Raw genomic sequence first — 26,975 nt, 5'->3', positions numbered from 1 at the left:
TGCTCTCTCATATTGATATTATATTTAATCATTGGAAAATATAGATAAAGAAATACTTATAATATGTATTTCAAATAAATAGTTTTCCACATATTTTTATAACTGTAATAGATTTTCACATTAAATTTATAATAACTTCATAATTCAAAATCTAAAAAGTCAAAATTAAATTTCAATATTTGCAAACCTAAATAAAAGTATAGATGTTTCTGAAATAAATAGGTTCTTAAGCTGAACTTGGTTAAAGTAAATAAAATGATCGTTAGATATATTTTAAATAAATAAGTAATTTATTTTAATTTGGTCATATAAAATAAAGAAAATGATAGTAAGATATATATTAAATAAATAAGTTCTTCAATTTAATTTGATAATGTATATAATTTGAAATAATCCTCATTTTCACATGAAACTCATAACCTAAATAAAAAGCTTAATTTTCATTCATATTTTAGCTTTTCATCATTCTCACATTATGTATTTCAAGCACATAGTTTTTTATATATATATTTTTATAATTGCAATAGTTTTCCACATTCAATTGAATTTAGATATATAAAATAAATAAAATGATACTTGAATATATTTTAAATAAATAGGTTATTCAATTTAATTTGGTCATATGAAATAAAGAAAATGATACTAAGATATATATTAAATAAATAAGTTCTTCAAATTAATTTGAAATAAATCCTCATTTCCAAATAATCTCATAATAATCTAGATAAAACACTTAATCTCCATTCATATATTAGCATTTCATCGTTTGAATTTTGGTTGAGACGGATGATCAACTAAAGTAACAAATTATATTTAATTATCTATATATTTCAATAACTTAAATAAGTATGAGTAGTCGTGGGTACGTATTACTATAAATTGGTCCTCAATCAAAATGTATAGTAAATAATTCTTTATTAATTTTCAAATGAATACATGTGTGGATTTATAAATTCAAAATGAGTTTAATCAATTGTATAATATCCAAATATGTACCTTAAATTTGATTTTTATATTTTGTTATTTATCATATCAATTATCTACATACTGAGAGGTCTTCACTATTCTTTATCCTATGTGGCACTCACACAATTTATATTTGTTTCTGTCACGACCGGACCTAATTAAGGATAATTAAGCCGGGGAAACCGTGACTAATGGAGGGAGATTAGAAGCGGGGTAGAAAGGGGAATATTCAAACAAGAAAGGATCGCAGTATCATTGTTAACAACAGGGATATTTATAATATAACGGAGTTTTAGTCGTATAGACTCAAATAACTAGTAAGTTCGGATAACTCCGACTTATCCAAAATAACATAAAAATTCTGAGTACGCAGCGGAATAAGGTTCTGATTACATGTATGAAGACATGTAACCCTAGAGTTCATTAATACATAATAAGACAAAAGAGTCCCGCTCGTCACTTCATCACCATCGGCAGCTACTCAACCTGCACATTTAGAAATATATGCAGGGCTGAGTACAAAAGTACTCAGTGGGCACATATGCCTACTATGAAATATAACATGCTTCGTAAAGTTGTAAATTGTCATGCCATCATAAACAGTACAGCAAGGGAGTTTTTCGCTAAAAAGGCCCAAGCTTACTAAATTCATTTGTGATTCTTAAAGTTCGTCTGCAGACTAAGTTCTCTTGTAATCTATCATATCTGGAACTGTGTGCCGGAGAGGTGGCCACCTCTCACGGTCACTTGACCGGCCAACCCGCTAGATGACTCACGGTCACTGGTGTACACTAGCCCTGGCAGGATAGCTATCAACTGCTCAAGACACGAATTCGATTACATGATAAAAGTCACATCAGATAGATATCATACCGAAATTTAAATATTTTATGGCAAAACAATATTTGAAATAACTTCAATTAATTTAGTCATGAAATAACTTGCTTGAACGTAACATTTAAACTCATTTGATATATATGAAAGTAATGCCCACCTGTTAGAAACTTTTTGTGGTACAGTAGCTCCTTGACTGATTATTAATCTCGTGCTTGACCTTTATTACGAGAATATAAATAAGATATTGCTCGAATAAAATCATCAAATGAGAATGTGTATTTAACTATGCATGATCCTTATGCATGATTTATTACTCCGAGATGATATTAGAGAATTACTACTATTAATCCTCACTATCGGATCAAATAAATACCAACTAGGTTTCATCTTGCGTGGTTGAGTAATTAACTAAAATAATCTGTTCGCTTCAGGTGTTCTAATCCGCCAATTAAATAAACCCCATTCCTCGTAGTCAATAGAAAATAAATAATACTTCAACTTATTCGCTTTATAACTTCATAATTAATCGGGCTTAATAAATAGGAACAAGTAATGTTATAAGATTAAATAATTAAAAGGCTCAACATAAGGCAGCCTAATAATTAATTAAACAAATATGGGCTTGATTTAAATAAATCGTGGCATTCCAATAATTAAATTGAAAAGTTTAGCTGGAGTAATTCATGGACTCAAGTAATTAAATAATTTTAGGGCCCAGTTGAATAAGGAGACAATTAGTTGGGTTTAATTAAATAATTCATCGGCTCAATTAATTAAATAAATCTTGGCCCAATAATAAATAATTTGATTAGTTGGGCTCAATTAAATAAATCAAACGAGGCCCAACGAAGATAATATAACAGCCCAATAAAATAGATGGGCTTCAATTTAAATAAATTCAGCCCAATGAAATAGTGTAATAAAAGCCCATCTTAGTAAAATAAATAAATTCAGAGGCCCAATCAGTGAATAAAATCGGCCCATATAAATAAAATCAGAGGCCCAATCAGTAATTAAAATCGGCCCATATAAATAAATTCAGAGGCCCAATTCATAATTTAAAATCAAGAAAGCCCAATTAAAAATGAATAGGGAGGAGCCCATGGATCCAGTTCACTTAAAAGGAATAAATTCAGCCCATTCTTTAATAAACTCAGTCTAAATATCGGCCCATCAAAAAAATAAGGAGCAGCCCAATTCGAATTATAAGGGAAGCCCAAAACAATTAAATAGATCAAGCCCAAAATAATTAAATGCAATGGCCCAAACCAAATTAAACAAAGCCCAAGCTCAAAATTCGGCCCAAAAGAAATTAGAGGCCCAATGTAATGGCCCAACACCCTTTTCTTCCTTATTTCTCCCCCTTCACAGCCGCTTTCCCCAACATCTCTCTTCCTCTCTGAAAATTTCACGTCACACACACACGCACGTAGGCAGACGGGCGGCGCCGCCTTTTCCTTGAAACACCGGCGACGGGCGCTGCCATCAGCCATCATCTTCTCTCACTCGAGGTCACCGGTCGAAGTGGCGGTAAGAAGTAACCACCACCGCCTCATCTCTCTCCGGCGAAGCAGCGGAGTTCGCCGCAGACCCGACGCTCGTTTCCTTTCGCTGAACAGATCCGACATCTCTCCCTCCGCCGACCAGCCCCCGCGTCCAGCCGCCGTCCACCCACTGCTCTATCTGAATCGACGGGCAGCAGGAGCACCTGGCCACTGCCGCCGTCGATTTCCCGAGCCCCGACGCCGCTGCTACTGGAAGGCCGGCTTCGCCGTGCCACTGCACTCCAGAATCGGCGAGATTCGCCGCGCTGCTACTTCAGAATCGGCAAGGACCATCGCTGAGGTCGGGAGTCTTCTACCTTTCACCGCTCGACGCCGCCGACGTCGCCGTCCTTGGAACCGCCGCTGCTGCGCACGAGTCCGGCGTGCCTCTGCACGTCGCCGTGATTCACGGTTGGCGCTTGGATCCCCTTGAGCCGTCGCCCAATCATCGCTTCATGGCTCGACCGAACAGGCTGCGCCCTTTTCCATTCGAAGCTAAGTTCATTCTTAATACTCTATTGTGAACGAAACTCAAAGCTTGTTGTAACTCAGTTCATGATTCTATTGAGCTCTAGTATTTCTATAATTCGATTATGCAGTGGGTAAAACTAGCCATAGTGGTTTGTTTCTATTTCGAAAGTCCTCATTGTCTAACTCATGAATAACACATAAAAACTGATTTTAGTTGATTGCTATGTCCATTATGCAACAATGTTTTCTATCATTATATACAGATCATGCTTTGATATGCATACAACTGGATTGAATATTTGGTATTGAATTAATACCTTGAAAATGACTGTTGGTTGGCTGATTGTCGTTGGTTTAAATGCAGCAAAATGAACTGAAATAACCAAGTTGCTGTTCATAAATATAGGTGGAATCCTGAGTGCATTAAAGAGAATTCAAAGAAGGCTTACCTCTTTGAAGTTTGGCAAGAAGAAGAGTACTTTACTCCCCTTGAAACTTGACGGACAGTGAATGAAGTAGGGAGTTTGTTGGCTGGGGTTGATACTAATAATTCATTGGTGAAGACTTGAGTGTAATGGTGGGGAAAAAGAAAGAAAAACATAATGATAGTGGTGTATAGAAGTTGGGGAACAAAGTTTAATGGAAAGAAAAAGAGAAGAAAAAGAAAGGAAAAAAAAAATGTAGAGGAGAATTATTGATGTATTTTCTCTGACTCGGTGATTCTGTAACTGTAAAGTGAATCACGTGCTCATATTTGCTTGTACTGTTTATTTAAATAAATCCCGATTTCGACATGTGATATCTTACTAAAAACGATAAGTTATAAAATGAATCTAAATTAAATCCGTAGATTTAATTCGTTCATTGATCTGATATCTAAATTAAATCCGCAGATTTAATTAACTCACGAGTCTGAAATAATCCACAACTTGAGTAAGAATAAAATCTAATTCCATCTCGCTTAAATAAATAACGTGACTTTGCTAAGTCAGTTATAACTCTGAAATAATATCATTGACTGCTTTAACAATATAAATTCAGGATCATAAGCTGAATTCATATCAGAATAATATCCATTTTCATTCACTGATGAACAAAAATATACACTCATTACTGGATTTAAAATATATAAAAGAGCGGGTCACTACAGTTTCACTCTCAATTCTACACCATATGACATTTATACATTTGTTTTCATCTATCCCACATTGAATTTATACTAAACTTCATCAATCATAACCTTAATAAAAGGGTCAATCTCCATGAATACATTAGCCCATCTATCTTTCTCACATTGATATTCTATAAAATTTAATTATGGGAAAACCTTGATAAAGAAATACTTATGATATGTATTTCAAAAAAAATAGTATTCCATATATTTTTTTTATAGTTGCAATAGTTTTTCATATTAGATTTATACTAAACTTCATAATTCGAGTCTAAGAAAATTATAATTAAATTTCAATATTTGGAAACCTAAATAAAAGTATAGATATTCTCGAAATAAATAGGTTATTCAAATGAATTTGGTCGTATAAAAAAATAATACTTAAATGTATTTTAAATAAATAAGTTATTCAATTTAATTTGGTCATATAAATAAAGAAAATGATACTAAGATATATACGGAATAAATAATTTCTTCAATTTAATTTTGATCATGTAAAATAATTTGAAATAAACTTCATTATCACATTAATCTCACAATGATATATCTTAATAAAAGGCTTAATCTTTATTCATATATTATCTTATCATCGTTCCCACATTGATATTTTGTCATTCCTACATTGATCTTTATTGAACTTCACCATTAAAAAATATAAATAAAAGGATTCTTTTGAGATGCATTTAAAATAAATAGGTTCTTCTATTTAGTTTGCTCATGAAAAATTACTTCAAATACATTATCATTCCCAAATTGATCTAAAACATTCTCACATATATTGAATCTATATTAAATCTCACAATTCAAAATTTAAATAAAAATAAATTCAAATAAATTACCATTGCCGAATTTGGTCATATAAAATAAATAAAATGATGCTTAGATGTATTTTAAATAAATAATCTATTGATTATATAAAGAGCTACATATTGAAGAGTTGTTCACCATTCTCTATCATAAGTGGCATTTTAACAATTTAGTATTGTTTCACTCTCAATTCTACACTTTATGATATTTTTACATTTGTTTTCATATATCCCACATTGAATTTCTACTAAACTTCATCAATTCACAACCTAAATAAAAGGCTCAATCTTCATGAATACATTAGATCATCCATCTTTCCCACATTGATATTCTATTAAATTTAATCGTGAGAAAATCTTGATAAAGAAATATTTATAATATGTATTTCAGATAAAAAAATAGTTTACCACATTTTTTTATAGTTGCAATAGTATTTCACATTAAATTTATATTTATGTTAAACTTCATAATTTTCAAGGTCTAAAAAAATTGTAATTAGATTTCGATATTTGCAAACCTAAATAAAAGTGTAGATGTTTTTGAAATAAATATGTTCTTCAATTGAATTTGATCATATAAAATAAATAAAATAATACTTACATGTATTTAAATAAATAAGTTGTTCAATTTAATTTGATCATATAAAATAAAGAAAATGATACCAAGATATATATAAAATAAATAAATTCTTCAATTTAATTAGGTTGTATAAAATAATTTGAAATAAATCTTCATTTCCACATTAATTTCATAATGATATATCTAAATCAAATGTTAGGTCCGGAGGGTCTCGAATAGGTGTATGGGGGGGAATACACCTATAGGCTATTTTCAAAATCAGAATGATCTCAAGAAAGAGATCAAAACGAAACTTTACATACAAACTCAGACACCTGTTTACTGAAAAAAGTTTTGACCAAAACAGGGTTGACGACCGATACTGAAAGACTCTTCAGTAATGAGTTATCAGTTAAGTCACAAGAACTTAACTGATCCAAGTAAGGCTTCAGTCGAGTTTGCTAAAACAGAGATATTATAAGTCTTCCTGACTATCAGAGGATAGATCAGTCAGACTGATAACATACGCAGCGGAAATACTTTTGTTTCGTAATTGCCTTTGTTGAGAAAGTTGTTAGTCTTAAGTTTCTCTTTGCAATTAATCAGTATTCAGTTTATCAAAGGTAAGAACACAAGTAGGAAAGTAAAACTGAAAGCTGTAAATAACACAGAGATTTTTACGTGGTTCGGAAAACACTTCCTACATCCACGGTCGGTTGATCAGACCAACAACTTCACTCTGCAAGTGCTTACGGGTGCACTGCAAACCTATCCGTGTGCTTGCCGGGTGCACACAACTGAATCAACTGAAGATCCAATCTTCAGTACCAACACACCTTGTTGGATTTCTCACTCCTAGCACGAACTGGCACTAGGATCTCACGGAGTCAGAGTACCTTCCTGAACTTCTTTTCAACTCAAACACTCGATTCTATCGGTCGAAGGGAGGTTTGAAATCTTGTCAACTAAACTTCAAAGAACAAGTTCTTTGGAGTTAGTTTGACCTAGGCTTCTGGGTAAACAGAGGTTTGCCTAAGGTCTAAGAGAATATATGTAATCAGCAGTGACTGATTTTTGGCGTTGGTATTATTTTCTTCGATTCAAGCTTTGGAGAGGTTAAGCTTTGGCTGAGAAACAATTTTGGCAGAGTTTCAGCTTATGTCGTTGAATCGGTGAAGATTGAAGTGATCCTCGAGCACTATTTATAGGAGAGGTCTTGAATACATCCGTTGGCGGAGAAGGTCTTCAAGATTTCTTCCGTTGGAGAGCATTTTGAATTTGGGCTGAGGCTTCAATCTTCGAGGTTCCTTGTTTGGTGAGAACAGCTATGTTGAAGAGCAGGAGATGCGACGTCTCTGATAAAGTAGCCACCAAATAGGAATGACCTCTGCAGAGAAAAGATGATCCTGAGATCTCTGCATTTAATGCGGCTGTACTTTTTGGAGTACGTGGCTTCCTTTGAATGTTGGAGGTTCAGTCCGAGGATGAATGTTTAACTGATAGTATCAGTCCGCTGATTCCACGTGGCACCCATTAAGTAATCAGTTCATGACTGATTTTTCAACTGATACTTCAGTTGGTAACTTCAGTCTTCAGTCTTCAGTCCTTCGTCCTTCAGTCTTCAGTCTTCAGAACAGCAAACTAAACTAGAAAATAACTCTAACACTTGAGTTCGAACAGTTCTAGTCTATTACAATCAAAGCCTATAGATTTTGGCATCATCAAAACAAGAATTAGGATATTCCATTAAGTTCCCAACAATGTTTAATCTTCATTCATATATTAGCTTATCATCATTCCCACATTGATATTTTATCATTCTCACATTGATCTTTATTGAACTTCGCCATGAAAAAAACATAAATAAAATGATACTTTTGAGATGCATTTAAAACAAATAGATTCTTCTATTTAATTTACTCAGGAAAAATAATTTCACATAAATTATCCTTCATGAATTGATCTTACACATTCTCATATATATTGAATTTATACTAAGATATATGTGTAATAAATAAAATTTTCAATTTAATTTTCATGTAAAATAATTTAAAATAAATATGCATTTCCACATTAATCTCATAATGATATATCTAAACAAAAGGCTTAATCTTCATTCATATATTAGGAATTGTCCCCCACGCGATGGAAAAGTAGGGAGCTTTTGTCCCCCACGCGAAAAATGAAAGCACAAGCTTTTTGACCAACTGTGCGTGTGCGGCGCCACGCCGGTGCCATCTCCCCCTCCCCGGCTTCTCCTTGGCCGTTGCTTCACCGACGACGCGGCCCTCCTCGCAGCAGCAGCAGACCCTCCTCGCAGCAGCAGCAGATCGGCCCTCCGCTCCTCGCAGCAGCAGCAGAACCGACGACGCCGCCTCCTCGCAGCTGCAGCAGACCTCCGCTCTCGCTTCGCTCGACGCCGCGCTCTCGCCGCTCGCCGTCGGGAGCCACGCCGAGAAGACGGACGCGCTGCTCAAGCGGGCCCAGCTGCAGGCCGCCGGAGGTTAAAGAGCCGCATGAAAACTGCAGCTTGAGAAACCTCACCGCAGCTTGAGAGCAGCGATGCCATCGACGTCGCGCGGCCTCGACGTTCGCGGCTCAAAGCTGCGTCGAAGGAAAGCGGCGACGTCGTCACAGATTACCTCCGTTTGTGAGAAATGGCATCGCTCCGGCCTCCACTCCAAAATTACCCGATTGTGTCTAATAACTTTGCTCCTGTCAGTCGATCATCATCGCCACTCCACAGTTCTTCTAGGGATTTCACCACTACTGATCAGACGACAATGAACTCTACGACAGTAATGACGGCGCTTCTCTTCCCCGAGTCTGGGATCACGATGCCTCCGAGCATCACTATCACAGATAGTTCGGCGGAGAATGCTAGAGCTACTGATGATGTTTCGTTCCCGGAAATCGCTGCGGTGATGACTGCCCATACTGTCGGTGTCTCTACTCAGGCCGATGGTCCTAAGGGCCTGATCCCACCTCGCTCGATCGGGACTGCCCATCCGAATGTGGTCAGTCCACCGTCTGCTTCGAAGGTGTCGCCGGTCTCTTTTGCAGATAAACTGAAAGCTAGGGATGGCAGTCCGACAGAGCAAGTTTCCAAGCCTAGGGACGTCCCCGCTCATGACTTTACAATCCTCCGGCCAGAGTTGGTGGATCTCAAACGTTGCCTGGTTTTAGAGCCTTCTTTCCACCAACGACAAGTCCGGCGTTTCGCCCATGCGGTTCACGGCCGGCTGATCCTCCGCAAAGGTGAGTCACCTCGATTTGCAGCGGATCTTTGGCAGGAACTTTAGCAACTTTGGAAACCGTCTGTTGGTTGGTCGATTCATCCTCTCGGAAAAGGTTACTTCACTTTTAATTTCGCCACCGACGAGGATAGGGCAGCGGCCTTCGCTAAAATGACTTGGCGTCTACGCTCAGGTATACTCCATCTCCAGGCCTGGGTGCCGAATTTTGATCCCTACAAAGCGAATTCAACCCTTGTTCACGTATGGATTAGAATCTTTAACTTGCCACATGAATATTGGCACCCAGAGGTTCTTTCCGGGGTCGCACGAGAAGTGGGTACGCCTATCTTGATTGATGGTCAGTCTGCACAGGCTCATGTGGGTCACTTTGCTAGAATTCTTGTTGAGTTAGATGTTTCGGCTGATATTCCTGAGGCTTTAGATATTAAGTGTGGCGACATTGATTTTACTGTCAAGTTTGTATATGAGAATTTGCCTTATTACTGCTCGGTTTGCAAGGTTGTGGGACATATTTCTAACGAATGCAGAAGGAGGAAAACAAACACGACAGAGGAGGGCTTTACGGAACATCAGGGCCGGGAACGTGGTCAGTCCAAGGTAGATGACCACAGGGTTCATCCTCGTCCCTACACCGGAAATCAGGAATCTCCAGCAAGGGCTGGAAAGGCTTTTGCTGAGGTTGGACAGAAACTGAACTCTTCTTCAGACTCTCCTACCTCATCCAATCCCTTTGCTGTGTTGGTTTCTCTAGAGTTGCAAGATGAACATAGACTTGTTTGTGATGATAACATGGAAAAGCCGCCATCTGATGGAGGCCGAGCTTCAGATGCTTGCATCTATCAGGACAATCAGGATAGAAAGGATATGGAACAGCTTGAGTCAGATGACGAAAAGAGCCAAATTGAGGTAGTGGACCAGGAACACGAGAGGACTTCTGCACCTTTGGTTGTTCAGCCGCTTGCTGTGATGACTGACAACAACGATTTGCTAACTTTGACTGGGACGACAGGACCCAGTTCTCGTAGACGAGGGCGTCCGAAAGGGGCTATCAACAAGAAGGGGAGAGTTTCTGATTCTTCTATCAAGCACAGGCTCCGTCGTATCATAATGAATGGCATGTCCTCGGATTTCCAAAACTCAGCACGCCATGATGATATGCAGGGCCCTGGTCTTGACACTTCTTCGCCTGTGGAGTTCCTGAATAAAGTGAAGTATGCTCAGTCTAGAGGACAGATTCTGCAAAACTTTGTGATCAACTCCTCTAACTCTACCGATGCAGCCCATGCTATGTCGGTTGTGGCCTCTAAAAAATGGGGCGATATGTTGGACGATGAAGATGACGATGTTTTAGACGAGGACGACCCTCTTAAAATGTTCTCTTAGTCTTGGTTTCTTTTTTTGGTTACCCGGGGTTTCTTGCGGGTGCTTTTGCTTGTTTCCTTTGTCTCTGGTCTCTCTTTTTTCTTTTCTTTTTAATAAAATTTCTATTTCAGCAGCTTCATTCATATATTAACTTATCAATTATCATCGTTCCCACATTGATGTTTTATCATTGCGCATTGATCTTTATTGAACTTCACCATGAAAAAAACATAAATAAAAGGATACTTTTCAGATGCATTTAAAATAAATAGATTACTCAATTAAATTTGGTTATGAAAAATAATTTCAAATAAATTATCATTCTCGAATCGATCTAACTCATGCTCATATATATTGAATCTATATTAAATCTCACAATTCACAATTTAAATAAAATGATTATTAAACTTTACCATTTAAAAATCTAAATAAAAAATACTTAACTTTGAAAAAATAATAAAAATATATTTAAATATATTTGAAATAAATAGGTTCTTATTGTTTGAAATTTTATCGAGATTATCAACTAATTATTGTTTGATATTTTACTTGTTTATATACATATTTTATAAATTTAAACAAATTCAAGAAATTAGTTGATATTATTAAATGGGTTAAATGGGTTTAGGACGAGAATAAGTATTAAAATCATCACATATCTAATAGGAAAATGGAATACTCCTATGTGGCATCACCATATTTTTGCTTTTTTAGTTATCCTAATTCTCTAAACATTTTCATATTTATTCATTCATATTTATCTAAATCTTCTCATCGAATATTGATTTTTTATGAGATTTCACCTAAATAAAATCTATATAAAAGGATGTTCTTACTCTCCAAACCAAAAACCCACATTTAATTGATGAAGTGATTGAGATTAATACAATTTAAATTGCAATAAAAGTTGATCAAATTTATTTAGTTGAATAAAAAATTATTTAATTTTAAAAAAAATAAATACTTGTGATTAAATAAATTATTTCTTTATTTTAATTTGGTCATGAAATAAGATATTTTGCATAGTTTTTTTTATTACACATTGATTTTTTTTATGAAAATTTAACAATTGAAATACTAAATAAATTGATATGATATAATTTGAATATCACATCAATTTTCTCAAGCCTTAAACGAGATGATTCTCAGAACTTAGTTATGGTCTTTCAAACTTCAAATAAGATGATTTTCATGAATCAGTTTTATTCTTTCAAACTCCAAACGAAATGATGCTAGAAACTCAGTTATAATTTTTTAAGCTCTAAATAAGATGATGCACAAATGGGGATTTTTTAAGCTCTATACAAGATGATGTTTAGAAGTTAGTTATAATCTCACAAGCTTCAAATTATATAATCTCACAAGTCAACCATGGTCTTTCAAGCTCATAATGAAAATGATGTTTAGAAGTGAATTATGATATTTAAAGCATCAGATAGTGATGTTCAAACGATTGACACATTAAGTCAGGCATAGTATTTTAAGGTCTAGACGAGATAATCAAAAGTCAGATATCGTCTTTCGAGTTCTTGATGATCATGAGATGAGATGATGCTTAGATGAAAAATGAGATCTTAAATTAATTCTTATCCATCAATATATTAAAAATGTACAAAATTTATATAAACGAGTATTTTACTATTCTAACAAAAAGTTAACATTTAATTGACGAATATAATTAAGATTAGTATAATGTAAATTCTATTACATCAAATTAAATTAATTAAAAAATAATTATATTATATAAAAATAATATAAATAATTTAAATTATAATTTAAAATACCGTCGAATTTCGACGGGTTATACACTAGTTATATAATATAGAATTGAGAATGATCCAAATACTAACTTGTGGGAGTGCCACATAGGATAAAAAATGAAGGAGAAGTCTTCAATATGTATTCTATTTAATAATAGATAGATACCACAACACAAGCTTGTTGAGAAGAAAATTAAATATTCAACTTAAATATTTTCATTCTCTTAAGAGAACGAATACATAAGAATAAAAAATCAATACTTGATAAAATTAAAAAATACAATCTTAATTACTTTTCCTATTCAAAACATACTTATTGATTCTGGTTTTTTAACTTACTCTTCCAAATCAATTCTAACATACTTATATCCTCCAATTTTGTGTTCTATGTTGTAGGTGCATTCCATGTTTATATAAACTTATTGATTCTCATTTTTTAACTTTGTGGTAATATATATGTTTGATACTGTAGCTCTAACAACCAATGTTTTCTGGAATCGGTTTCTGATTAATACAAAGATTACTTATATTGCAAAAACATACAATCATAATTACTCTTCCTGTTCATGAATCTTAATCAGACTCAATTTTCAATCTTCTGCCCTAAATACTTTTATCAAGTGCAAAAAGTTGTATAAATACGTACTCTCAAATAATTTTAAATAACTAGAATAAACATATAAATTCTTACCTGAACTTGATTTCGGAAATCACCCTCTCAAATTCGCCTTTCAAAAAATTTCGTAGTGAAATATGCATCCCAAGCCCATGCCCAATTGATTAGAGTGACACGAAAAAGAATACTAGTATATGACTGCGTTAGGGTTTCAATCTATTTCTTGTTCTACATCTGTTCTGTCCACTACGAACACGATGAGTAATTCCGAGCAGAAACGGTTTAATGCGAAATTTCACCTTGGCAAGTCCGGTATGTATCATTTATCTGCTTTTTCTCCGCCAGATTTTTCTGAAATCCCTGAAGATAGTTTCGACCTTCCTTTTTTGAATCCATGGCAGCCAGCTTTTGGTAACAGTTGTAGGGGTTTGTTGGTTATGGGCGATGCTTTTGGCCATATTTTTCTTTGCAACCCCACAACCAAACAGTTTCAATTTATTCCTCCCACAGAAGATATAACTTATTTTAGCATCCAGCAGTTGTCTCTCGGCTATGATTCTAAATCTGGTGATTACAAACTCTTAAGAGTTACGATACGAATGCGGGAACCTGATAGAACAAATAGAACAAAAACTGAGTTGTATTCAGTAAAAAATGATTCTTGGAAGACGATTCCGAATTGTGATTGTTTTCTATATGGCCGCGGTGAGTATGTTGACGATAGGTGTTATTGGCTGGATTTATATGGAAGCAAAGTCATATCGTTCGATTTTAGCGAGGAAAGCTTCTCTTACTTGCCTGTACCACGTGAGCCACCAGAGCCAGAGGATCGTCTTGATAAATTTCTGCTATTTAAGTTAGATAATGAAGATTCGGTAGGGCTTATTTTAGTTTGGCCACGGAGCGGAGGTATCTATAGTTGCGGTAAACGTATTGGCGGTGATTATTATCAGTTTTGGGTATGGAGAGATGGGTCTTGGTGCTTGCATAAAAATGTCGTTCTTAGTGGTTGTTATGATTTATCAGATATGATAGATGGTCGATTCATGTTTCTTGAAGGACCAAGTAGCCAATCGCTTATACCCTATGAATGTCATCAAGTAGTTTACGATTGGAATGGGAAAGAGTGTATGTATTTGGGTTTGATTGAGCGTAGGAATAATATCATTTTCTTTTCTTATGTTCAGAGCACCTTTGCGCTGCCCCATGGAAAGCCAATCAATGGGTATGTATGTAACATTCTTCTTTCAACCCCTTGTGTGGCTTAATTATATCATGCATTTTTTTACTTGAAATGGGCATATCTAATTCGAAATACGTTATGATTTTTGGTGTTATATTTTAGAAAAAGTTTCTTGAATATATAGTATTCGAAATTGAAACACCATGTTGACTCTCACTATTTCTAATTGAAAAGCTAGCCAACTTTCTCTTTGTTTCAGTATTTCATGTGAAATAACATGATGTGTGAGTGCAGATCCCGTTATCTTAATCATATTCAGACTGACTCCGAGCCTATACTCAAATGGGCGAATGATGGTTATGATTCTGATCTTGATCTTGGTCTTGATGACGACAACTTGAACCTCATTGATTCGTTTGCTAACGGGTATGTTTTTCCGTGCTTTTTTCTTATTATCAACAATTGATAGGGTATTGCATAAGGATTAATTTTGAATATGAAGGTAATACATGCATGGGTGTTATAATTGTATAAAGTTAGTTTCTTAAATAGGATGTTAATTATTTGTGTTTTAGATTACTTTTTTAATGAAAAGCAGCTTTCTTGCTTCCTTTTACTAATTAAACACATGTGAGACTGCAGATTCCGTGTCTTTGATGATACAGAGGAGGCAGTGGAGGTATTGGAGGAGGATGAGGATGAGGAGATGGTATTCTTGTTCTCATTTGTTTTTTACTTCATTCTTTTTAGCTCCAATCTAATAATATATATTCTGTGACATTGATGCATATTATTTTTAGTTGAAGTTGGGAATGATATGCTTTCTGTTATACTTTATTGGATCTAAACATTAAGCTACTACTTCATTGATTTGTCATTGGAAGTTTTCTTTCTTTGGACACATAACTCTATGGACCTTAGTCCTTCATAATCAGTTATGTATTGACTTACCAATAACTGTTCTTAGGAACTTGATGTTGGAAATATAGCCTCATTGATTATGATTTTATCTATGGATAAAGTCAGTTTGTTTAATAATTGTTTCTGTTTCTTTTCTTTTTTCTTTTTTCTTTTTTATTTTAATGATTTGGAATTTCATGTCTCAACTCATTGGCAAATTTTGCAGGATCCCAACACTGAGGAGTTAGTTGCAAATTGGCAAAAAAATCATTCACGCTATGTTGTTGGAATTAGTCATGGTGAAAGTTCGATAATTTACCTAATCTTCTATGTGTTACTCCATGCATTGTTCCTCACCATGTTTATTTTGAGAAACAATGTGGGGAAATTTCAGCAATGCGAAATAGTCATGGTGAAAGATGTTTATTTTGAGAAACAATGAGGGGAAATTGTAGCTATGCTTCTGGAAATGGTCATGGTGAAAGTTTGATGATGATGGGAAATTGCAGATAATGAAGTGATTAAAAGTACTAAACTTGAAAATAAAATATTTGAAGTATCTAGTAGATTGAACATTAATTAATAATTATATAGTAGTTGTAATAGAATTGTTGCACATTAATTAATAATTAGAGTAGTCGTGATAGAATTGTTGCAGTTTCTTGGTTAACTTTAAAACGAATATGCTACTAGTAGTTGTTTCCCACATATATAAATTAGCTCCACCATTGACGGATATTTCCATTAAGTCCTAAATAAGTATGGTTAACAGTTGAATATCATGTGTGATTATGTGATTAGCCAACCTTGTCTACATGCTATATTTTATATTCTCTCATGAGTTACTGATTTCACATCATATTCTCTTATATCATATTTTAGGTACAAAAGCACCTGGGGCACCATTTGCTGAATGTGGTTCTCTCCCATTACGTGGAATGTGTTGTTCAGTGAGTAATACTGAACCGTATCCTACAAACACATATTGACTGTTTTATGTCAAGATCCTAGGAAATATAACCCGCTAATGATGGAATTATTTTAGTATCATTGGAAATTAAATGTTCATCTCTTTTGTAACCCATGCTGCTAATTTGGAAGTATATTAGGGTAAACATAATAATAAGAAGATGTTGAGATGGCAAACTTTATTGGTTGTACATATGCTTTATATATGGGTTGATGAGGCCATGTTAATTACTTCAAATTTAAAGGAAGAGCATATCTTAAGTCACAACATGAAATAAGTAGTATTGTATTTGTAGCATATAAGGAAGAAGCAATAAACTACAAATCTTGGCCTTAATTCTTTGAGTGAAAGAGCCTTTAAAACCTTTTGGATGAAAAAATTTGTTCCAAGTTAAAAAAGATTGGGATATAATTGATGTTTCAAAAATTGGTTTATAATACATAATATAAAATTTATTCATTTTAAATAGGTTGTACATTACAAGTATTTGCTCTTTGTATAATGTTACTGGAACTAGACTATATAAATATTATGTATTTTGGTTGGATTTCATTAATACTCCTGCCATATGAAGTATATAGTGACCAGTTTTGACCACTTGTGTTTGTTATTTGGATTCCAACTAGCAATTGAAGCTTCATTTAACCTAAATACCAAATTATATAATTCTTTGTTCAAAAAAGAAAAAACCAAATATATTGCTTTAGTTTATCAGTCGCTCTATATGATAATGGCTTTGGAATCTAGATTAAGTACTTAGGGGGGGTGTATTCGTACAGGATTTTAATAGATTTTAAAAATCTACATATTTCACACAGATTCTAAATAGATTTTGAACGGATTTTGTAGGGATTTTAACAAGAATTTGAAGGACTTGAAATCTACCATCCCAACGCTCGTTGGAATTAATTGAGCGTTGGGACAGCTCCCAGTGATCGCTTTACCCAGCGACTGCTGGCCTCGTTGAATATTGATAGTTTCACATAGAGAGATTAGTATGGTAATTAAAAAACGTGATTATGTTTTTGTACAAGTCAATAAACACTAGATTTGTTTTAATGCTAAATAGTGTTGATGAGTACACATTGAACCAGACACCAAAAATAAATAATTCCCACCATTTAGTTAATGATATTAATATTAGCTGCCAAAATGTTGTGAAAGTATTTTTATAATTATACTACTTATTTCAAAGTAAACTTAAGTCGGCAAGAAACAAATTTCATAATTGAATATGGGTATCAAACAAATCGTGGTATCTAGATAGATTGCCAGCGACCGTTGGGTATCAAGTAACACTCATTAGGTTTTACCGGGCCAACGATCGCTGGCTTCTTCGAGCCGCGGTCGGTGGAACCCAGCCGGCGCTGAAATTTGAAGATTTCCGAAATCTCGTGGTTTGAGGTCGGATTTGTTCATGTGTATTTTTTGAATGAAATCAATGAAAATCAGTCCAATTTTAAAATCCATGGATTTTTAAATACCTCTAGATTTTCATAGATTTTTAAAAGTCTGAAACGATTACATCTGGATTTTTATAGAATTTTAAAAGTCTTGAACGAATACTTCTAGATTTTCATAGACTTTTAAAAGTCTTGAATGAATACACCCAGATTTTAAAAGTATGCAGAAATCTATTAAAATCTTGAACGAATACACCCTCCTCAGATTAGGTAGTGATGATTTTTTTAAAAAATCAATTTTGTCAATTATTTATTTATTTATTATGTCTAAAATGTATTGTTCTAAATAGGACCTTTATATCTATCTACAAAATCCTAACTATAGAAGAGAGTATAACCATGTAATTTTGAAAAATGGAAATGTTGTTGGGAAATTTATTAAGTGTTTTGATTATGATTCCAATACTCCTAAAATGATGATGAACCATTCTGATATAATAGTCCGATAGCAAGCTTGCATGTTAGTGAGCTTTAACTTTGACAATGATGAGTTCGTAAACAATTCTCATAATAAAGCTAGATAATTGTAGATAAAACAGTAAAAATGGTAGAGATTTTATTGATGGAGAAGAGTTCCCAAATACAAATCAAGTATAATAATAATGAAAAAATCCCCTTATTCCATTCCATGTACAAGTGCCCTATTTATGAGAATAAGCCTAAAGCATTTGGGCCTTTCTAAGCCCCTAAAGCCCATTAGCCCAAACCCCCTTATACTATAACCTGGGTCGCGCTATCAGGGCTGGCATAGGTCAAAGCTGAAAGTCAGAACTGAGTTTTGGCAAGCCGAGAGTCGAGTTAACCCTATCAAGTCGGTGCTGGACCAAATACCTGAAATAACCATAATAATAATGACTAACAATTAGAAATATTCTTGTTCTAATATGCACAGTGCTGTATATATTTTACTCCTCATTAGACAAGAATTTAACTAAGAGAGAACCTTGTTTGGTCGTAATTTCCCATGCATTTTGTGATTATTTTACTCGTAACATGTTAAGTTTTCCGTCTTGTTAGCATGAATTTGATTAATTTGCACTAAGTTGTCATTTGTCGTGTTACAGGTTTCAACGGAAAACAATTTAAAATTTCTAACCGGCTATGGCTTGCAGCTACCCGGCATTGACTGCAGCTTCGCCAAGAATAATAGGCACATAGAAGGCAGCAAGCTTAGCCAGCCATGGTTGGCCCATACCCTGCTCTCGCTTGGCTGTTGTGTGAGGGGCAGAGGGCCCCTTGGCTGGATTGGGCAGATAGGAGGCAGCAACCTTAGCCCGCCCTTGCTTGGCTGTCGCAAGAATAATATGCCCTTAGAAGGCAGCAAGCTTAGCCAGCCATGGTTGTGCCATAGTCTGCTCTCGCTTGGCTGTTCTGTGAGGGGCAGAGGGCCCGTTGGCTGGATTGGGCGTATAGGAATAGGAGGCAGCAACCTTAGCCAGCTGTGGTTGGCCCCTAGCCTGCCCTTGCTTGGCTGTCGCATGAAGGGCAGTCTGCGGATTTTCTATTGAATGTTATTTTGGGGCTCTCTTGGCACGCCTGCATTATCATCTGTCATTACGCTCTTTCTCACTGGCTCTACACAAAAAACAATAGAGAAGCACTTGGTTTGTAAGAATTGCTTTATCAAATTTATCTTGGAGAATGTTTTGTGCTTGGTTTGTAAGTTTTATCTTTTCTTTCTAATTTGTAGTTTGATTTGATGGTTTTTTATCTTTATTTGCTTGAATCAATTCAACGTGATAATTTAGTTTTCAAATCTATAGTGTTTAGGGAGTTTGAATTGAGGTTTGATTAATTGTTTGTGAATTCTTGATGCGCACTGTCCAATTTGAAAACTAAATTATCACGTTTGAATTGAAAACTAAATTATCACGTTTAATTGATTTGACTATTGTATTTAGGGCAGAGCAAAACCGAACCGTTCTTTTCAAATCGAATTGAACCGAATCGAACCAAATTGGGTGATTTGGTTTGTTTTTGGTAGATAAAATGGTGCAGTTTGGTTTGAAAATTTTCAAATCGTCAATTTTTGGTTCGGGTTCGACCGAACCTGTCAAATTATTTAATAATTATTATAATATATTATATATTTTATAAATAATTAATATTAAATTATTAAACATTAATCATTAGGGTTTTGTTTTAGATTTCAAAGTTCAAACCTAATTCTAATTCTATTCCGTCGCCCCCCTTCTCTCACCCATTTTAGAGCTAGGGTTTGCTAAGTGGCTTGAGCTCCCGTCGCCCCCACCTCATTCTGCCATCCCCACCCACACTCGCCGCCCCCGAGGCCCATGCCGGCGCCGCCTTCTGCACCGAGCCTCTCTGTTCACGTCCCCGTCCTTCACCGCTAAGCCCACTACAGTTGAGTTGTCGTCGCGAGACTCGCGACGTCGCCCAAGTCTCAAGCTCCCAGCGACGCCGTGACGCCGTTGCTGTCGCCCAGTGCCGTCGCCCCTGTGCTTGACTGAAATCAAAATACTGAAGTCACTTCAGTATCAGTCTACAACCACTTTACAACTGAAGATTGGTTTGTTTATTTTCCGCAAAAATAGCCTACAGGTGTATTTCCTCCCCCCCCATACACCTGTTCAGTCAACCCTCTGAGACCCAACAATTAGTATCAGAGCAGGTTGTTCGCAAGAACAAATTGCTTTGACCCGGTTCTACTGAACTAGATCATTTTCTAAAAGAGGGTTTTGAACTTTTTCGTCTTCTAAGTGCTATTTGCGTTCTATACCTGTTATATCTCTTTTCCTTGTACAATGGAAACTAACTACAACAGAGCCTCATCACTCCCAGCGTTTAGTATTGAAAAATACGGCATATGGAAGTTCATACTAGAGAGCTATCTCACTGCTCAACACTGTCGAATGTGGAAAGTCATCACCAAAGGACCAATCGTCATCACAGAAAGTGGTCAAGAGGACTCCACTGAACACCACAAGAGATCCATACGATGCAGTCCAGATCAAATCCAAGGCTGACTTCACCACTAAAGAAAGAAAGCAAGATGAACTGGATAATCTTGCCAAGAATATCATCTCCGGAACAGTCCCCGACAAACACGTCACCAAGATTATCAAATGCAAGACAACAAAAGAGATGTGGGATATTCTCGAAAGGATGTGCATCGGATCAGAGGAAATAAAAGAGAATAAGCTATTTATAGCTTGCCAAAAGTTCGACACATTCCTGATGCTAAAAAATGAATCAGTTGAAGAAATGGAGTACAGATTCAATCAAATACTGAACGAGGTTCAATCCATCTCAAATGACAAGTATACACAACGAGAAATCAACTTAAAGATTCTACGAGCACTTCCGTGAGGTGACTGGCAAATTTATGCAGTTGCTCATTAGAACAAACTTGGATTCAACATGCTCCCAACTAATAAGCTTTTCTCAGACTTAAAAGCAAATGAATTTGACATTCTGAGAAATCGAGAAACCAAAAAGGCCAGAGGATCAAGATGAAGATACTCCATCCGGATCAAAAGGAGCTGCACTAAAAACTTCATCAAAGGAAAGTAAGAAGCAGTCGAAGGAACCGACTGAACTGAAACCAGAAGACTTCTTCAGTCAATATGCTTTGTTGATTGAAAGATTTAATAAAATGGAATCTAAGTTTCGCAAGTACAAGAAGTTCCACAAGGGAAAAGAAACAGAGTACAAATTCAGACACTCCACAGACAAGGATGTGGAATGCTTTGGGTGCGGGAAGAAATGGCACTACAGAACTGATTGCCCTGAATTATCGCATGAGGAACGCAAAGAGCTAAGAGCTAAGAGGGATCTCAAGTACGCGAAGAAGAAAGCTATGGTAGCTGGAGATGCTAGAGCTTCTTAATCAACAACTGAATCATCAACCAGCAACTCCACCAACTCAAACGACGAGCCAAGCCCTCATGGCCAAAGATGCCGAAAGCGTGGTTGACAATTCAGACAACAGCTATGACAACGGACTGAATGGGCCTGAGGTAAACTCTCACTCTAGAACTCTTAATACCGATAACTCCTTGTTGTTTACAGGAGATAACTCATAATCTGGAGGCAGCTCAACCAATGAAGTTGATGAGTATGATCAGCTCATGGCTGATCATCGATTGCTAAGAACAATGTTCGAGAACCTCCTACAACAAAATCAGAAAATGGAAAAGGAGATCAGTGAAGATCAATTCAAGAAAGAAACAGTCATCTACTATCCAGATGAAAATTGTCTTGACGAACTGATTATAGAAAATCACCAGCTGAAAGCAAAGCTCAAGAAATCAACAGTAGAATGTGAGAGGGCCTCTCATGAAATCAAGAGGCTCAACTACAAATTAGAGCAAACAATCAAGAACTGTATGAAGGAATCTCCATTAATGGACAACTTTCTATCAACAGCCCTAGTGGAAAGTATTGGAGGAAAGTTGATCTCTACTGATAAGGGAAAATGAGTCATGATTCAGAATGTAACTGAAACATTCGATACGCTAGAAGAATCAAGGAATTATGACAAGGAAGAAGTTGAGAAAAGAAACCTGATGGTGAACAAGAATGTTCCTTCTCCACAGAGCTTCAGACGAGCAAATGAGGCACCCAATCAGTATATCCTCTTGAAAAGACTAGAAAGCCAATTTCAGTCGAAATATGGGAAAGGAACATCAGGACTGAAACAACATCAAAACTACACTTTATTGCATAAATCCCTTATTTTAAGGAATTCAACTGACGGGCATTTAATGCGGATGTCAAATATCATTAAATACACCTTGGCGCGCGGATTTCAACCGCCGGTGTCTTTTCAAAGCCCTAAAAGTAACTGTTCATCTCCCACGACCGCTCACATCACTATAAGATTTATTTTCTTCCACACTTAGCCATTTTCTTTTCTCTCACCTGCTATCTAACCCTAAGCTCCACAAAAATCATCTGTGAGAAATCTTGTTTGATCTTTTCTTTCAGAATCATAGATACAATGGCATCAGTGGATTGCAGTGGCAAAGAAGTTCGCTATAAACAATCTTTAGATGTACCCTCCTTCCAATCAAAAACAGGGTACATGGAAGCCGATGAAATTTTGGCGAGGCACCAGTGGCTCACCTTCGTCACTGCTGAAGTACCTTCAGGAAAAACCTGGCTCTCTCCCCGGTGATGATGCCAAAAAGGGGGAAGAGTATTGGGGTTTTGAACCTTCTGTTGGATCCTTTGAAGCTGCCAAAGAAAAGCTTCTTGCTCCGTCTCAATCAAGGGAATACAGGAAGAGACCCAGAGCAGAGGACAAGCCTCGAGAGCAAGAGCCAAGAGCCAAGAAAGCACCGAAGCTTACTCTGTACCAAAAACTGACATCTCATCAGTTATTTTGAAATGAGAATGTTCATTCTCTTGATCTCAACCTGAAGACAATGTCTTTTTGTCCAGGCTCTGATTACTTATTTGAGTTATGTCTTCTTCTTGTTCTTTAACTGTTATGTTTTCCTTCTGTGTGCAAGATTTTAGGATAATTTGTTAAGGGGGAATAGCATTCACCCTGTTTTGTATCTTGCCTTTTTGTTTTCAATCACTTCTTGTCTTAGAACTGATTGTATGGTTTTGGCATCATCAAAAAGAGGAAAATTGTTGGGAACTTAATCAAATATCCTAGACCTAGTTTTAATGATACCAAAACCCTTAGGTTTTCTTTTCTATAGACTAGAACTTTTCGAACTCAAGTGTGAGTTCATGTTCTCTAGTTTAACTAGTGTTCTGAAGACTGAAGACCAGAGGACTGAAGACTGAAGACCTCAACTGAAGATAGCTGTGAAAATGTCAAGTCAAATACTGATGTTTTGACTGAACGAGGTTCTCACTGAAGAATCAGTTATGACTGATCTATTTGAAGGAATATTAAACTGAATTAATACTCTACTTGCCCGATGATCGTTTCTTGGATTATTATTAATTCATCATACAACGATTAATCTTAACATGCTCCTATGAATTTAATTGCTGCACGTTGGTGTTAGGATTACTTACTTGTAAAGCGTATGCAGAGGCTATTGATGATTGAATCGAACGACTCCAGCTCAGATCTTTTGAACTGTATACCGCTCAGCTTTCACCGTTGGATGGACAACGAACTATGAAAGTCCCAAGGCAAAAATCTGCTTTTCACGTTTCCTGCGCCTCCTGCTCTCTCAAAACCCTAATATTTTATCTGTGTTTTTTCCTGAGAGCAGACAACTGTATTTAAATAAATTAAATACGTGAGGGGGCGCCAGTTTCACTGTGATGGGCGAAAAACAAATGCGGGGGGAAATTCCCTATCAATTTTCTAATTCGTATATTTTAAAGTAAAATTTTTTGGTCATGGGAAAAAACCCAAAAACTAAAATGTATGTGGATTTAGTGGCAACTAAAATGTACAGTGAGGAGTCCGTGAATTCATTTGAGAGAAAGTACAGCATTCATGGAGAATGTAATTTCCTTCGGTCATTTAGTACAACTAATCCAGGTAGGAGGTTTTGGAGATGTCAATTTGGAAATTTGGTAAGTTTTTTTTTATTCAATTTCATTTAAGTTCCATTTTTTTTCTTTGAATTCAAAATACTTGTTGTCAAATTCTATGTAATTGTCAAAGTATTTGTTAATTTAGCCGAAGGATTGCAAATATTTTGTGTGGTACGATGAGCCGTTTGTCATGAGAATGATTGGTGAAGATGATATTCTGGAGAAAATATCCAATCTTGCAGAAGGGAAGGAAATGCTAGGGTTTATTGAAGAAATTGGGGATTATACGTACAAAGAGGAAGAAGATTTGGGTTTGTGCCATGTTTGACTTCCTTCAAGTCAAAAATATATATTTTACTGTTCATGTTTTAAGCAAAGTTGCTAGTAGGGAGAATATATATATTTTACCCTTTTTAGTTGTGGCTTTGTGCCAACCCTAGCTGTTGAGCATTTATTTAGCCGTTTTCTTGGACTAAAAGTTTGGGCAATGAAATATCTATTCTACTTTCCTATCTCTCTCTCTCTCTCTCTTTATCTTCCCTCATTTTTCCTTATCTGCTCTTCATTCTATCAAACACTGTTACATTACTATTCAATCCAACAAATCCAAATTGTGGGTCCGCTACAATTGGTATATCAGAGCCTAGGCCTTGATCATGGCTGAAGCAACACGTTTCAAAGATCTTCAAGAAGCTCAAAAAAAGTTGGATCAAATTCTTCATGCGGAGTCCATGAAAAGGGATGCTTCCGAGGAGAAACTGCAGGAACAAATCGATGGGATTAGTTCTTCGATGACAGAAAAAATGGATCATTTAGCAAGAACTTTAGCAGATATGCAGCTGCAATTGCTAAACATGAACAGGGGCATTTATGAAGATTCAGATTCAATCTTGGGGCATCATCACACATCTTCAACTGGTAAAAATTCTGGATCTAAGATGAGAATGGAATACACTCATGCTTATGTAAATACTAGGATAGAATTTCCTAAATTTGATGGGTCTAACCCTAGAGCATGGGTCCTTAAATGCAACAGTTATTTTAAGATAATCCCAACCCTTCTTGATTACCAAAAGATCAACCTGGCATATCTATGAATTTTGAAGGAAAGGCATTGCAATGGTTTCAAAATTTGGATACTGGGCAGTTGGATGTTACTTGGGTTCAGTTTGTGGATATTGTTTCAGCCAGATTTGAAGGTATAAGGGGAGCCAAGGTTATAGTGGAGTTTAATAAGTTGAAACAAACTGGAACATATGCAGATTATGTTGAAAAATTTGAGGAACTCGAGTCTTGCATGCTTTTAAATAGCCAAAATAGGTTCTCCGAGGAATACTTTGTGGCTAGCTTCATTAGTGGCTTAAGTGATGAATTGCAATCCTTTGTGGGCATGTTCAAACCCACTACTCTAGAGCATGCCATCGAATTAGGTGAGCAACAGACTGTCGCCTTGGATATCATCTCTAAACGGATGAAGCCCGTAACCAGGAATTACAGTAGCCCTCCTTCCAACTATAAAAAGCCGGGGTTTAACAATCAGACAAGGAGTCTGCCATCTCCTATTCTCCAGCCACCTACTCAATTACTAACACCTGCACAAATGGAGGAAAGAAGGAAGAAGAAATTATGTTATAACTGTGATGAACAATTCACCCCTGGACATAGGTGCAAGAACAGAATCAGCTACGTGATGACAGAGGATGAGGAGTTATCTTATATGCCAACAGAACAGGTGGTTACTGACCCTCAAGATTCAACAGAGGTACCTTATGAGGAGGTGCATATTTCTATTGATTCTATTATTGGAGGAGCAAGCTCTACTACATTGAGAATGGTGGGAGAAACAAATGGACACCAATTACAAATCTTAATTGACACAGGCAGCACACTCAGTTTTCTCCAGGAAGCCGCAGCCATGAGGTTGGGTTGTCAATTGGAACCAGATAAATCTATTATGGTTCGAGTAGCAAATGGCCAGAGGTTAACTAGCACTCATAAGGTTGCTAATTTCAAGTGGAAGGTACAAGGACATGAGTTCACATACACTCCAAGGATTTTGGGCAGTGAAGGTTATGACTTAATCCTAGGAGGAGATTGGCTAAGGCATTGTACACCAATTGAGCTGGACTATAAAAGAATGACTGTTACAGTCCATTTGAGTGGGCACAAGGTTAAATTGAAGGCAGCAACATCCCCTGCTAGTGATTGCCAGTTCATCTCAGAGGCTTCTTTGTATAATTTGATACATAAGAACCTAGATACTGTAGAGGAAGTGTTTATATTAAAAAATCCCTACTCAGGGACCAATGAAAACCATGGGCTGGAAGATTTATTGGGGGGAATTTCAGGATGTCTTTGAATAACCTCAGGACCTACCTCCATCTAGAGGAATTGAACACCAAAGGGTTAAATAGCAAATACAACCTCAAGGTTTGCCCGTATTTTGCAAAAACAACCCCCACGTAACGTTAGTCGCATGGTAAACCTTATCGTATCACTTTTTAAAATTTTCAGTCCTTGACAATGACGGCCGTTAACCCTTCCGTCAAGTAATTAAATTTTTTTTTAATTTCGAACGGGCCGTTAAAATTTTCAGTCCTCGTTCCCGGCAATGGCTTGAGCGTCTCCGACCTTCT

General features: G+C 36.1%; 1 protein-coding gene across 3 annotated transcripts; it reads left to right on the top strand.

Moving 5' to 3' along the window:
* The first annotated feature begins 13,466 nt into the window (after positions 1–13,466).
* LOC131004529 (uncharacterized) lies at positions 13,467–19,519 on the top strand. Of its 3 annotated transcripts, XM_057931235.1 has the most exons (7): positions 13,467–13,661; positions 13,751–14,574; positions 14,827–14,958; positions 15,175–15,241; positions 15,659–15,731; positions 16,315–16,382; positions 18,930–19,519. In XM_057931235.1, exons 1-7 carry the CDS (start codon positions 13,635–13,637, stop codon positions 19,371–19,373), a joined length of 1,635 nt encoding a protein of 544 aa, XP_057787218.1. In that variant the 5' UTR covers positions 13,467–13,634; the 3' UTR covers positions 19,374–19,519. The 3 variants fall into 3 exon arrangements, with proteins under 3 accessions (XP_057787218.1, XP_057787217.1, XP_057787219.1); XM_057931234.1 differs by having other exon boundaries at positions 13,471–14,574; XM_057931236.1 differs by lacking the exon at positions 18,930–19,519 and adding an exon at positions 17,252–17,403 and having other exon boundaries at positions 13,471–14,574.
* The last annotated feature ends 7,456 nt before the right edge of the window (positions 19,520–26,975 follow it).

This window comes from Salvia miltiorrhiza, unplaced genomic scaffold, assembly GCF_028751815.1.
Source record: "Salvia miltiorrhiza cultivar Shanhuang (shh) unplaced genomic scaffold, IMPLAD_Smil_shh original_scaffold_419_1, whole genome shotgun sequence".
Classification (NCBI taxonomy): Eukaryota; Viridiplantae; Streptophyta; class Magnoliopsida; order Lamiales; family Lamiaceae; genus Salvia; species Salvia miltiorrhiza.
Note: the sequence above shows the minus strand (reverse complement) of the source record. Positions and strands in the feature narration are given on the sequence as shown.